This window comes from Pagrus pagrus (assembly GCF_965226575.1).
Source record: "Pagrus pagrus genome assembly, chromosome: 13".
NCBI lineage: Eukaryota > Metazoa > Chordata > Actinopteri > Spariformes > Sparidae > Pagrus > Pagrus pagrus.
The window spans coordinates 26,332,353-26,345,031 of NC_140197.1; the positions used below are offsets into that span (position 1 = coordinate 26,332,353).

Below are 12,679 nucleotides of genomic sequence, written 5' to 3' on the forward strand. Positions count from 1 at the left end.
TTATGATTTATATCTGCAAATATTACCTCCCTCCATTTGTTTAACAGTTACTAGTTTCTGTGCAGATGATTGTTATTATACAGCTATATTTAAAAAAAACTATCATACAATTATAAAATTGTTATAAATACTCAACATACACTGTAAAAGGGCATAATGCGAACTGGACATTCTGCACGAGTACTTTTTACATCCTGGCTAAGTTTCGTTATGACAGCACTGGTTTTTACACGTTGGCATCGGTAGTTTCACGCGAATAGAGGATCGGAGTACTTCTTTTCACAACTGAATGTTTATCATCCATCATAAATCATACATATATGAAGATATATACAGATACATATTAACAAAACTTACCTCCGTGGCCCCTGGCATGAAATGCTGGCTGGCTGGGTGGTGGTGGTGGAACTGCACGTGGGTGGTGTCCCTCCTGTGTCGTATTCTCAGTGTGAGGGTGTTTCATTTTGATTGAACATTTGTGGCCATCGGTTCAATGAATTCTCCCTTTTTTTCTAAACACATTGAATTTGTGTTGTGGAAACTGCATCAACAACTTTTACTATCAACAACCACCCTTTGACTTGATGTATGATGAAAATCACAGGGGTGATTAACAATAAAACACTTAAATGGGACGGGGTCATCATTCATTTATGATGTTCACTGGTTATTTTCTGTCTATAGAGAGGTTGAGCTGCCCTTCATTATTCAGTTTGTTTGCAATGTGAGGTTGCCTTGTTATTAGAGTCAGAGGCTTCCAGTCCTCATCATTTTAATACCCTCACACAAAAGCTTGGTGGAAAGTTTCCCATAGCCTCTGGCAGTATATAGTCTTTCTAAGATAGATAATGCCTTTGTATGAGTTGTTTCACCCAATAGTTGTTTATTTGTATAAAGTCAGATCTCACATCAGGCAATTTTCCAACCAACTCAACCCCCCTCCTTCAAAATAAAAGCATGGGAAGTGAAAGTAAAGCATCTAACCATACATTCAGGTGTGTGTCACATCACCTTAAAGGGCCCCATGATAGCAATCGCTCACATGACCTGCATGGACCCTTTTATCCACTGGGATTCTAGTTTAGATCAAAGATATCAGTCATCCCCAAACACTTCAAAGCTCACCCGTAGGACTCTTATTTCCATTTATATGCTTGAGGTTGGGCCATGTAAATTTACTGTATAAGTGGTGCAAGTGTGAGAACTCATCCTCAGGCCAAAATCGATGGGTTTTAATGCTTAGATGGAGAGATATCTATTTTCCCACAGGACACCTGAATGTCTATGTGGAGCAACTGTCACTTGTAAATACCAAATGCTTCATTAGAAACCCCCTGCGTAGATGCACCAGCTTCATATTAAAAAGCAGTCATTACCATGGCTAAAGGTCTCACGAATGGAACATTTTCCTGTGATTCTGTTATGACTCACATTTTTGACCTGTAACCGTATCATCTGAAGAGCATCTCACCCACACAGTGAGTTTTTAGACATAACCACAACACCCTGGTCTCGAGTTTTTGGATATAATTCCACCTTTAGTTAAGCAAGTTTGTAGAAAATGTCACTTTTGGGGGAATAACCATCTGATACATTGGCTGATTAAGGCCAAGAAAGTCAAACAAAATCTTAAATTTGGAAATGACAAGAAAAAATCATTGTATGCACAACGGGAAAATGTATAGAATGTTGTATAGAAGGTTTTTCCACCATACAACAGCAAAACCAGACAAGCATGTGTGCACGTACACACTCGCACAAACTGACAGGTGTATACAGGTAAATGTAAGAAGACAGCTTTAGTGATGTCCAAACAAATAAAAGACCTTAACACAAGCAGCAGTTTCTTTTCCAAGCAGGAATTACTGATGCATCGCAGTTGTGCAGCAAGGTAAAAGCTAATCCCTTAAGTCTCGGCTAAATATTTTAGAGAAGTTACTTCATTGTTCCTTGATTGGTAAACTAGTCATACACATAGTGGAGTTGCAATATAGCGGGTAAGTACATTTGCAGAAACAACAATTCATTTGATCAATGTTGGTCATTCCTTCTTAGTTTCTTCCTCCCCCTGTTTCACTTCTTCATAGGTACTATCTTCCTCTTTTTCATCTCCATCATCCGTCTTGGAGTTGGGGACCCAGAGACCCGACTCGATGCACCTTTTCATGTGAGCCTTCGCCTCCTAAATCGTGCAAAACAACGACATTTATTTACAGCCCCAAAGAAGAACAAAAATACACGTGAATCAGATAACTACACATTTTCGTAAATGAAATATGAGTCCCAGCAGATTCAATTGGTTTAAAGAGACTGCTGTTTATTGGAAACAGATAAAAACAAAACTGTAAACAAAGAAACCTACCGTTGGATCCATTTTGCTAATAACTTCTTGTAACATTCCAATGTCCTTGTCATCGAAGCATTTCTGCATCTCCTGCAAATTAGAAGAAATTTTGTGAGGGATTTTTTACTAACAAGAGAAGATAAAGGAGAGTACTGACGCTTCATGAAAACAGCAGAACTTACAGCTGGCAGGGACTCGTACACGTCAACAGGATCGAGCCCTCCTGGTCCCAAACGCTTTTGTCGCTCCTCCTCCTCATATTCCTTCATGGCCTTTTCTATGCGGATCTTCGCCCTGCCCCGAACCCGCTCCTTAAATGATTCCAGCTCGTCATTGAAAGCATCCTGGTACTGCTGATCTGCGGTCTGTGAGAGGACACATCATTTGGTGAGTTTGGGGCTATACCATTAAGCATTAATTGAACATTTCAGTGAATATTTGCATTTACTAGAGCGTTTCCAACAGATCCATTCATTCATTACATTCAACTCAAACATCATAGTCACGATAAAAATTAATACAAAGACAACAAGATCACAAGTTATTTCCTCATATGTGAAAATTAACAATTGTAGGGATGCACCGATTGTGAAATTCTAGGCCGGTACCTTTGTTTAAAATAACAATTTGGCTGATAGCCATGTTGTTTATTTTGTTTTTGTTATTTAAAACCCTGTTTGTACCAAATAAAAAAATAAATCTTCATTATAAAGAAGTGACTGAACTGTTTTAAAGTCATTCACTCCTTAATTACACAATCTTTGAAATAGCACAAATTCAATCAAACAAATTTATGGAAAAACCTTCAATCTAACCTTCTTTCACATGAAAAAGATTCTTTCCGTTTTCAAAACTGCTTCAAAAGCCTTTTTAGCCCGCTTTTAACCACCTACTCAGTGAGAAAAAAATGTCAGTATTATCACAGCCTTACAAACTGGCAGGATGTCACGAGCCAGTAGCATGGCATGAATGTGCAAGCACAAATTTGATCTGACATAACAGATAAATGTCGGCCACTGCCATTGGTGAATGTCATCTTACTTGCCGATTGGGTGATAGCAGTCAACAAAGTGAATATCTTCTGATACCGATGTTTGTCTGATTAATCAATGCATCCCTAACCAAATGCATATCAAATGCTGTTTTTGTAAGAATAATTTGCCTTGTACTTCTGATTCTAAGGAAACAAAAATAGTGTTTAGTTCATCTGTTTCTATTTAGATTTTGCAGCATCCAAACGCAGTTAGTCACCTTAATCTTGGCAAAGAATTGACGAAAGCAGCCGCGGGGGTCCACCTTGAGGCTTTTTGCCAACTCTAGAATGAACTGCATGACGATGGTCTGATGAGCCACTTGTTCCATCAATGCGTGTTTCTAAAAAAAAAAGAGAAGAATTTCTTGAGAAATATACAAATTTTAAAAAAGTAGAGAAGTTGTGGCAAATAAAGAGGATCCCTGAGTTATAGCCCATAAAATGCATGCAATGTATGGAATGTAATAGTGTTTACCTCCTCAACTTCAAGGTCAATGCACATGATGACCAGGTAGTTGGCAGTCTCTTCACATACTAGATGAGGGTTGTCAGAGAGGTACTTTTGGCTGTCATCCCAACGTCGCATCATGCCTACAGTACAGACAGCAATGAAGGTCAATCTCTACTTTCACTTCCTTTACCCTCTAACATACAGTAAATAACAAGTTGTCAGCTATCCTTACCGAAATGTTTGATTTGCTTCTCATTTTTCTCCACAAAGGTTTTATGCTTTTTCTCCTTCTCTTCTTCAGTCTCCTCAGAAGAATCAGGGATGACATTAACAATGCTCTGTGGAGGACAGGAGTGGCAGAGAATAATTATTACAGACTATGTCTCAAGGCCCGTAGAGAATGTCATTTCAGACATCACTGAAAATGAGGGGCTGATAAGAAGAAGTAATTAGTATGGGAAAAATTGAGAAGAATCTTTGGGTTACATTTCAAGATAATTAGTCTGTGTATTAATGTGTGACCCACTGCTATTCCTCCAGTCACATACCCATTTTCAAGTCATCACTTTTGTATAATAATTGATACAATAATTCCATGTGGCAGCCAAAACATGCAGTGGTGCCATTAAATACAACAGTGGCACTAGCCACCTTTCTACATAATTAGCTTGAGGCAAGCAAAAAACAGTCCTTATCATGATAGAAAGTAATGCTACTTCTGAGAGGACTAGATACACACCAATGCACTGTTATTCTGCTATTGAGAATGTGTAACTTGCAAGACATCACTTTTATACCTTTGAGAATCATTAAGGTCCACCCAGAAAAAAACATAAGCCCAAATTTAGGGCTATAAAAGGGCTTCATATTTTAATATCCAACAAATTCCAAACCAAAATAAACCAAAACCAACAGTAAATGTATCTGAGCATGTATTGATTTACAGCAAAAGCCCAATGAAGCTTATTCCTCAGTGCCACAGAACTCCGTCATCTAAAACACACTGAACACAACGAGTAGTTTATTCCTCTCAGTCGTGTAAACACAAAACTGCCTCCCTGAGTATGCTCAGTAATGTCTGTCAAACACAAAGCTTCTGTCCAGTGATCACAGGGATACAGCATTGTAAACTGACAATGTTCACTGTAAAGAAGAAATATGTTGCTCAACTGAACAGTGTAGCTTATTCAAGCAGTTTTAAGACAAAAAAGGAGTTCTATGCAGAAAAGGAATAAGCTATATCAGTCTCTGCGTACACCAATTTTACTTGGGTTTATACATGTTTGTGTATAATAACTGTATTTGTGTTCTATGCTTTGCTGTGTGGCATGAAGGAGTTACAAAATTTCATTTCGTTAGGCACACCAGTGCTGTTGAATTCTGTTATAGTGCTGCGTTGTATTACAGCAGGTGAAAACTATCACCCTGCGATACAGATTCAAATGGCAGTCTTGTTTGTCACGTTAAGTTTACAACAAGCGGTGCTGGATTTGTGAGGCTGATATTGATATTGATATTGATATTTGGGAGTCGAACATATTGGAAATATCAGCAAATGCTAATTTCTAAATAAACACCTAACATACTCGAACAACCTTGATGTGGATCTGTTAATAATGTATGACCACAGCACATACTAAGTGGGACACTTCACAATGCAAAAATCCACTTGACAGTGCTCTCTGGTGATGAAGACAAACATAATTTGGCATGTTTGGCCTGACCGATGTGTAGTCTTCCACTAAGGTGTACCAGTAACCGAGGCAACATCATTCACTGTTGCATAGTGTGAGGTATATTGCTCTCTTGCCCTACAAACACTCTCACTCTTTGAGTGTGGGTCCAGAGACCATCATTTTGAAGCAGCCTCACCTTGCTGAAACCATCCTTGCTGAGCGTATCTACATTCCATGGCATCTTCTTCTCATCCCGGTTGTGCTCATCCACCTTCTTCTCCCAGTCCCGCTCCTCTTTTTTCAGTTTCTTCTCATCAGCCTGGGCTTTGGTCAGCTCTGCTTTGGCATCATCCGATTTTGAAATGGACAGCTCTTGAACTTTCTTCTGTGCCTCTGCAACCTTACGCTTGCATTCACGCAGTGTCTTATTCATTTCTTCACCTCTTTTGTTAAAGTCTTCCATCCGCTCCACACGTGCCTGAAGTACAGGTAACACAACATCTGTCACTCACAACCACAGACATAAGCGATTCATTCATGTCCACCATCGTCTTTAATCATGTATCAATAGGTTTCGGGCTATCTGAAATACATTTGGTATTACAAAGTATTTTACTATAGTGGAGCTATACACTCTACCACTTGTTTTCTCAGATGTGGAGCTACTTACAAAACACTAAAGAAGTTGTAAGTTCTTAGATACTCGAATATAATCATTTGTAAATGTTTTCAGCACCAAAGTGAGCACAGGAAACGTTTAGCTGCTAGCTAAAGCTAACGCCTGCAGTGTAATCAGTGCACCACATATAACGTTGAACATCTTTAAATCTTGAGCCTTAAATGTGTACCTGGTGTCTCCATCTGAAGAGGCTGGGTGTGTCGATGTTTGGGTGGGTGTCATCTTCATCGTCAGACACCTCAATGTGGTCCCACACGCTGTAGTCTATCCCGGACATTATGCCACCTAGAACCTAACGTAAACAACGTTAGCTTGGAATATGTCTCTAAGGCTAAGTTAGTGGGCTAAACGAAGCTAACCCGAATCCTCAATCAAAAAAGCATACAACACAAGAACAGTGTTTGTTTCAGAAATGCGTATTTGTGTTCTCTGCAGCGGATGGCTGAGTTTAACCGGGACAAACTCGGGTAAACCTACCTAGCGTGTGCTAGCATGAGACCGCTACAGAATTCTAGAAAGATTTGCTGCTGCAAGTTTCCGCTTGACGTCAGTACGTCACTGCGTCACACAGACGTACGACGCCGGAAGCGCGAAAAGACGAGCTTTGCCTTCGTATCAAAAATAAAAGTTCATTCTCTATCTTTGTAAATTATTTTATTTTATTTTTTATTTCTTCTTCTTTGATAACATCGTTTTAATTTACTTATTGTTATTAATTAATATATCTTCACTTTTATATGTTTTGAGGAGTTTTTTTTGTTTTCAAAAACCTCCCTGGCATATGTTTATATGCTTTGCTTATGTGCCAATGCAGTATTACAAATACAGTTCTCGATTCTCAAACAATTGTACTCCTTCATACAAGAAACGGCTGTATTGAAAACATTTTCTCTGTTGATTCTATTTTTGGTTTTTTTGTTTACTTATTAGACAGAGAAGGGAATAAAATAAAAACAATCACTTATGCTTTTAAAGTTAATGATGAATGCATATCTACATCCAAATACATTTGTTACACTCAAGGATACATTTATGAAAATGGGGGGACTTGCCCTCGAACTTCTCCAGCATGCAATAGTAAAAACTGATCATACTTTGTATGTGTAAAGTCTTATCAGCCATTAATGTAATGAGTGAAAAATAAGTGAAAAGGAAAAGGAAATTTGGCTCTTTATTATTATTATTTTTCTTATTGAATGTTATTTGGAAATGTGGATGTTGAAAAAGATATTTTGAGGACAACACAATGACATACAAATGATTTTACAGTCAATAGGCTCAACATCAGTCCAGCAATCCAGAGCTTCTTTATAGACAATAAGCTGCCTGAGTTTGACATACAGCAATCACACAGATAACTTCTCAGTAAAAGAGACTGTACCAGTTTATTCAGAAACAACACATTCAGCAGTAATATGGTGAATGCCAATTCAGACAAACTGCTTCCTGCTCATGATGATTTGCACTTGTGGTATTTTTTTTAAAATTCCATTTCCTTTCCTGTGAAGCTCTGTAAAAACATTTTTTTTCCCCCAAAAAAAACAGTTTATTCAGCATTTTTTCAAATAGCAAACTGCCGTTTCTATTGTTTCACACATCTCATCGTATTTCCAAGCAGCAAACTTTAACAGGGAGAAAATAAATAAACATAAAATATGTTTGAGATCTGAAAACAAAAGCTGAAATGGCTCAATTATTATCTCCAATCACAAATTCAATGTATCACTCAATTAACTTTTTATTTGATCATATAATTTTACCCTTTGCATATACAAATTAGTCTCTTACAAACTGCCACCAGGTCACCAGACTTGTCCAGCCACAACAGTGGAGCTGTACACACATTCACACAGTCCTCAGTGTACAGTCTCTGGGTCTAATCGGCCACAAATAACTGCAATCATCTCTGTAGGTTTACCATAGAAGAGCAAGGGCTTTCACAGAACATGATTGTCTCTGAAGCTGGGTGCTGACATGCACAAACATGTGCCTCATACCTGATAACAGGGTGTGGACTCTGACATAAAAGCGGCAGTGAAAAAATCAGTTGAACTTCCCTTGAAGAAATAATACATTTGAAAGGTGACTGTGCCTGAGAGGTGTGACATTGAGACTTGTGATTAAAAACATTTATATTTGTCTCACTCCATTTACTGTGGGTGTGTCTGCTCCAGGTAATATCTGCAACCACATGTTTGTCTGGTATGAGAAAGGCTTATTCAAATTTAAATAATAAAGATAAATAAATCCTAGTTTAAGGCGTTTGTACACATTATAATCTTCCAAATTTTGTACAAACAACTCAGTCCACTGCACAACTGCAAAAGTGTTACAGTTAATAAAACACAATGTTTCAACCATTACTCCTATCTTCAGCATCCCACAGGGAGCTATGTGTTGCTTTTGTTATCCTCCCTGGGTTTTGAGTCCTTGAATCCGGAGCAGCAGACGGAGTTCCCGGCGGCTGTCTCGCAGCACCGCCGCATGTCCCTGATCACATCCTCACACATGCTCTCCACGTATTTGTTAGCTGCAGGAAGGGGACGAGGTTAGCTATAACGATAATGCGACACTTATTTCAGCAACATAAAATGTCATTAAAACTGTTGGGTTTCATGTACCTTGTAAACACATCTGAATTGCACATGCTTGTTTTTGACACGGGTCTTTCTGTTGCTTTGGCATACCTGGAAGGGAACAGACAGGGACAGTGTTCACAAGCTGTCCACTCAGAAAAGACACATCAGGTAACCACAGAGGACCCGACACCTGACGCCCACCTTTATCAGCCGAGCAGGCGGTGAGGTGGTTTTTGTGCTGCGGTCTTAAATGTAACGTCGTTTACTAATGCTAGCCGCCAATGCTAATGCTAATTCTACTTCCGCCTGCGGCTGAAGGGCAAATGTTTTGATCACGTGACGTGCGGCCAGCGAATCAAATGGTGCCTCAAAGAGCGCAACAGCGACATCTGGTGGTGGAAGGTCAGTATGACACAGGCGGTCAAATGAAACAATAAATGGCACAAATTGTTAAAAAAAAAAGTGTTTGTTTTTGTTATTACTATTTATTCCAGTGTTAATGTTTTCTTAAAGGGGCACTGTGTAGTTCTGGAAAAGTATTTCAAACTCAGAATTGTAATATTTAAAATATTAATGACAGAATAATACAAATACATGTATTTTTTCCACAACTTAATAAACAAGCTGTTCTCAGAGGAGAATAACATCCCCAGAAAGCTGTTTCAAGCTGGAGACGTGGCAGGGTCCGCCAAATGTAGACAAAATGAATTAATGTTAATTGTTTATTTATTTTAAGCATAAGAAATCAATCAGTGAAGATCTTTTGTTTCTGATTAAAATTTCTTCCCAAAACACTACATAGTGCACCTTTAAAGGACAAGTTCACCCAGCTTTACAGCAAAATGGTGTTGCAGCATTCTCCTAAACAAATGTAAAAGCAACAACCAATAAAAAAGAAAGATAAAAGAAAAACATAAGATCCATACATTTCCGGTTGCTTTTTTAAAAAAAGTTTTGTCCCCATCTACTTCAGCTTTTTATGAGATACTGCAACTCTGTTTTGCTACGAACCTCCAGAAATGCTTTTTGGACTACGAAACTTCACTTGATTCTCCATCGGCAAGGGGATGAGAAGATAACAGCCACGATATTAAAATGTTTCATTTTTACTTTTATTCATAAAGATAAGCAAATCAAGAAACGGTTCATATTTACAATAATGGACTGCTGATCTTCAACATTCGGTATTAAAATTTGTACATTAATGATAATGTAGTCATCATTGCTATATCCAGACGAGCTACGCGTTTGCTATGTTACAAGGTAAAATAAGTCTAGCAAAAATATACATTAGATACAGGATATCACATGGACAGCATACAAAGTGATCTATATCCCTAACCCCAAATCTACAATCTATCAGTTACCAAACATCGTATATTCAGATCTTTTAAAAAAAAATTAGATCTAATTCTGCCTGATAGCAAGATCCTCATAAATATCTGCTGAATGTCTTTTCTGTCTCCAAAGCTGCAACAGAAAAATCCCCTTAGTTGAGTTTTCCTTGTTTGTGTGGTCATCTGATCCCATCTGAAGATCTCATGTTTCAAACACCTAAATAAAAGCAAAAGAAGAGCAGATTAGGTTGCAGTTTAGCTTGCAGCTTGCACATGCACACTTCACAGATCCCTTTTACCTTTGGTATTGGCCTTGACAATGAACTGCTTGCTCTTCTTCTCCAGTGTATTGGAGGCGGTGCAGGTGTAGGTCCCTGGCAGCAGTGAGGAGAAGGTAAGAACTGCTTCATCCTCCATCGTCTCCTGAGTGGGATGGGAGGATTGCCAGCTGTAAACAGGTGTAGGGTTTCCTGTGGCAGTGCAGTTCAAGGTAATCTCAGTGCCTTCTATAAGCTCCAAAGCTTCTGGTTCAGGACTGAGGAACGTTGGGGGAACTAGAGGTAAAGATCACAGGGATTAGATCTACCATCATCATTGCATTATCTCTTTTTAAGATTGCGAATACCTTCGTGACTTACAGTACACAGAGGCATTAAGAGGCTCGGAGGTCACAGTAGGAGGTGGTTGTGGTCCCTCTGGTCCGAGCTCCAGCACTGCTACACACCTGTACTGTGCTCCATTCTCTGCTTTGGTTGGTGTGACGACGAGGATGGAGGACACTTGGACAGGCGAGGAAGATGTGAGGTCAGAGAAGGAGTGGTTGTAAACCTCGGTTTGCCCTCTGTACCACCTCAAGGTGAGGTACTGAACAGGAGCAATATTCTGAACCTCGCAGAGCAGCTGGTACTCTTTTCCTTCCACCATGGGGCCGGTGTGGTTCACGGGCCTGATGGAGACGCTATCTGGGGTTTCTAAACGGATAATAAACAAGTTCAAGTCATTAACCCGGTTCACGTGCCATCCATTTCTATAATGTGTCTCATAATTAAATCATGATCATCATGATCATAAATCACCATCATCATTAAACAATTCCCCTCGTGGATAATAAAGTATTTCTGATTCTGATTCTGATCTGATGACAGGAGTTGACTCACTGTAGAGGACGAGGTTGAGTTTCTCCTCACACTGCCTCGGAGCTGTGAAAAACACACCATAGCAGATAGGCTCCTCTATCCAGTCGATGAGACTGTCCACCTTCCACTGGACAGACAGGTCCTGTTGGGTATGTGAAGCACTGATGGCCGATTCCCAGCCAAGGACTCGCACGGGCCGAGCGGCCTCACAGCTGACCGACACCGGCTCCCCGAAGCCCACCACGACCCTGGAGGGCTTGAGGATCAGGGAGCAACCTTCTCCTGACACTGAGACATACAGGACAGCAGCAGCCATCATCATTACAGCCAGTTTCATCACCACCAACCTCTTGTAGCACTTTCATACAACAGAAACAAGCAGGCTGTATGTACCTGTTATGTAACTCTGTTACAACACACACAGGACAATCACAAGTAGCAAATCAGTAATTCTGCCTAATATTTCTGAAATACACACATGTAGCCTCACCTATGACTGAGTCTGTAGCTGTCTTGTTCATTATTTATTTCTACATTATGGCAACAAAACGTGCACTTTGTATGCCTATTTAATCTTCACAGAGTTAGACCTACAGTTCAACTGAAAACAAGCCATAATTAAGTATATAACGTTGCTACTTAGACACAAATACGCATATTTCAAGGCTACAAGGAGCTTTATCCCACACAACTCTGCAAGGAAAGTTTTTAAAGGAAAATCAAACCAATGCTTTACTTGTTGCACGGATGGTCGTTCACATCTACGCTCACATTATCACCGATTACAGGTCACAGTTAGCCTTCGTTTCGTTTATCACCACTTTCCAAAGAAAATGACTGCACCAAACATCAGCTATTATCCCAACAAGTGCGAGAAAAACATGTTGCCTTCAGCGGCTTACCTGAGTAAAACATGCACAGCGTCAGGATCCACTGGAGAAAGTTGTTTCCCATGTTATTTTCCTGCACCGAGCCGTCGATTAAGGGGCGAGAGAAAAGAAAAATTCCAACTTGGACAAGCTTGGCTACTCTGCAGGGAACTATGTTGGAACAAAAGGGCCTCCTTCATCCCAGCTGACTTTGGGGGTGGGGGGTAAAAGGGAAAGAGGGAAATTTAACAGGTGGCAGGCCTCAGAAAAACACAGGCCGAGCCTCTGAACTGAACTGCAGTGATCTTTCAGCAGGAAATGACATGCCAGCAAACACCACAGTGAGGTCTCACCAGCGCTTTACTGTGGAAATAATACTGTGTTTTGGATATAAAGTTAATACATACATTGCCTCTTTTCAATGTCCTCTTCATTAGAGCCAAATGTAGTCCAAAAAAAGAAGCAACCAATAGATTATTTATATTAATTGAGATGCCTTACAATAACCATCAATAATAAGAGGCACATTTATAGTTAATTAAACTTTAGGTAAGAGTTATTTCACTGTTGATAAA

General features: G+C 39.5%; 3 protein-coding genes across 3 annotated transcripts; all 3 read right to left on the bottom strand.

Annotated features, from left to right (window-relative positions):
- Positions 1-1,512: 1,512 nt before the first annotated feature.
- LOC311268276 (hsp90 co-chaperone Cdc37) lies at positions 1,513-6,740 on the bottom strand. The gene is made up of 9 exons (XM_084371825.1): positions 6,661-6,740; positions 6,353-6,475; positions 5,701-5,982; positions 4,061-4,166; positions 3,853-3,968; positions 3,596-3,718; positions 2,527-2,709; positions 2,363-2,434; positions 1,513-2,182 (listed from the first exon to the last, which is right to left on the bottom strand). Exons 2-9 carry the CDS (start codon positions 6,458-6,460, stop codon positions 2,042-2,044), a joined length of 1,131 nt encoding a protein of 376 aa, XP_084227951.1. The 5' UTR covers positions 6,461-6,475; positions 6,661-6,740; the 3' UTR covers positions 1,513-2,041.
- Positions 6,741-7,408: 668 nt separating this feature from the next.
- Positions 7,409-9,083, bottom strand: cmc4 (C-x(9)-C motif containing 4 homolog). The gene is made up of 3 exons (XM_084370847.1): positions 8,964-9,083; positions 8,805-8,870; positions 7,409-8,713 (listed from the first exon to the last, which is right to left on the bottom strand). Exons 2-3 carry the CDS (start codon positions 8,866-8,868, stop codon positions 8,574-8,576), a joined length of 204 nt encoding a protein of 67 aa, XP_084226973.1. The 5' UTR covers positions 8,869-8,870; positions 8,964-9,083; the 3' UTR covers positions 7,409-8,573.
- Positions 9,084-9,852: 769 nt separating this feature from the next.
- Positions 9,853-12,351, bottom strand: LOC311267949 (transmembrane and immunoglobulin domain-containing protein 1-like). The gene is made up of 5 exons (XM_084371220.1): positions 12,138-12,351; positions 11,257-11,523; positions 10,738-11,070; positions 10,399-10,653; positions 9,853-10,316 (listed from the first exon to the last, which is right to left on the bottom strand). Exons 1-5 carry the CDS (start codon positions 12,187-12,189, stop codon positions 10,309-10,311), a joined length of 915 nt encoding a protein of 304 aa, XP_084227346.1. The 5' UTR covers positions 12,190-12,351; the 3' UTR covers positions 9,853-10,308.
- Between the last annotated feature and the right edge of the window lie 328 nt (positions 12,352-12,679).

Excerpts from the sequence above, each read along its gene's own strand:
- LOC311267949 (XM_084371220.1), bottom strand. The coding sequence starts at position 12,189 with ATGGGAAACAACTTTCTCCAGTGGATCCTGACGCTGTGCATGTTTTAC. Across the intron at positions 11,071-11,256 it reads ACTCAACCTCGTCCTCTACA|AAACCCCAGATAGCGTCTCC; the intron begins GTGAGTCAACTC and ends TTATCCGTTTAG. Across the intron at positions 10,654-10,737 it reads TCTTAATGCCTCTGTGTACT|TTCCCCCAACGTTCCTCAGT; the intron begins GTAAGTCACGAA and ends CTTTACCTCTAG.
- LOC311268276 (XM_084371825.1), bottom strand. The coding sequence starts at position 6,460 with ATGTCCGGGATAGACTACAGCGTGTGGGACCACATTGAGGTGTCTGAC. Across the intron at positions 3,719-3,852 it reads TTGACCTTGAAGTTGAGGAG|AAACACGCATTGATGGAACA; the intron begins GTAAACACTATT and ends TTTTTTTTTTAG. Across the intron at positions 2,183-2,362 it reads TTAGCAAAATGGATCCAACG|GAGGCGAAGGCTCACATGAA; the intron begins GTAGGTTTCTTT and ends TGCACGATTTAG.
- cmc4 (XM_084370847.1), bottom strand. The coding sequence starts at position 8,868 with ATGCCAAAGCAACAGAAAGACCCGTGTCAAAAACAAGCATGTGCAATT. Across the intron at positions 8,714-8,804 it reads AATTCAGATGTGTTTACAAG|CTAACAAATACGTGGAGAGC; the intron begins GTACATGAAACC and ends CCCTTCCTGCAG.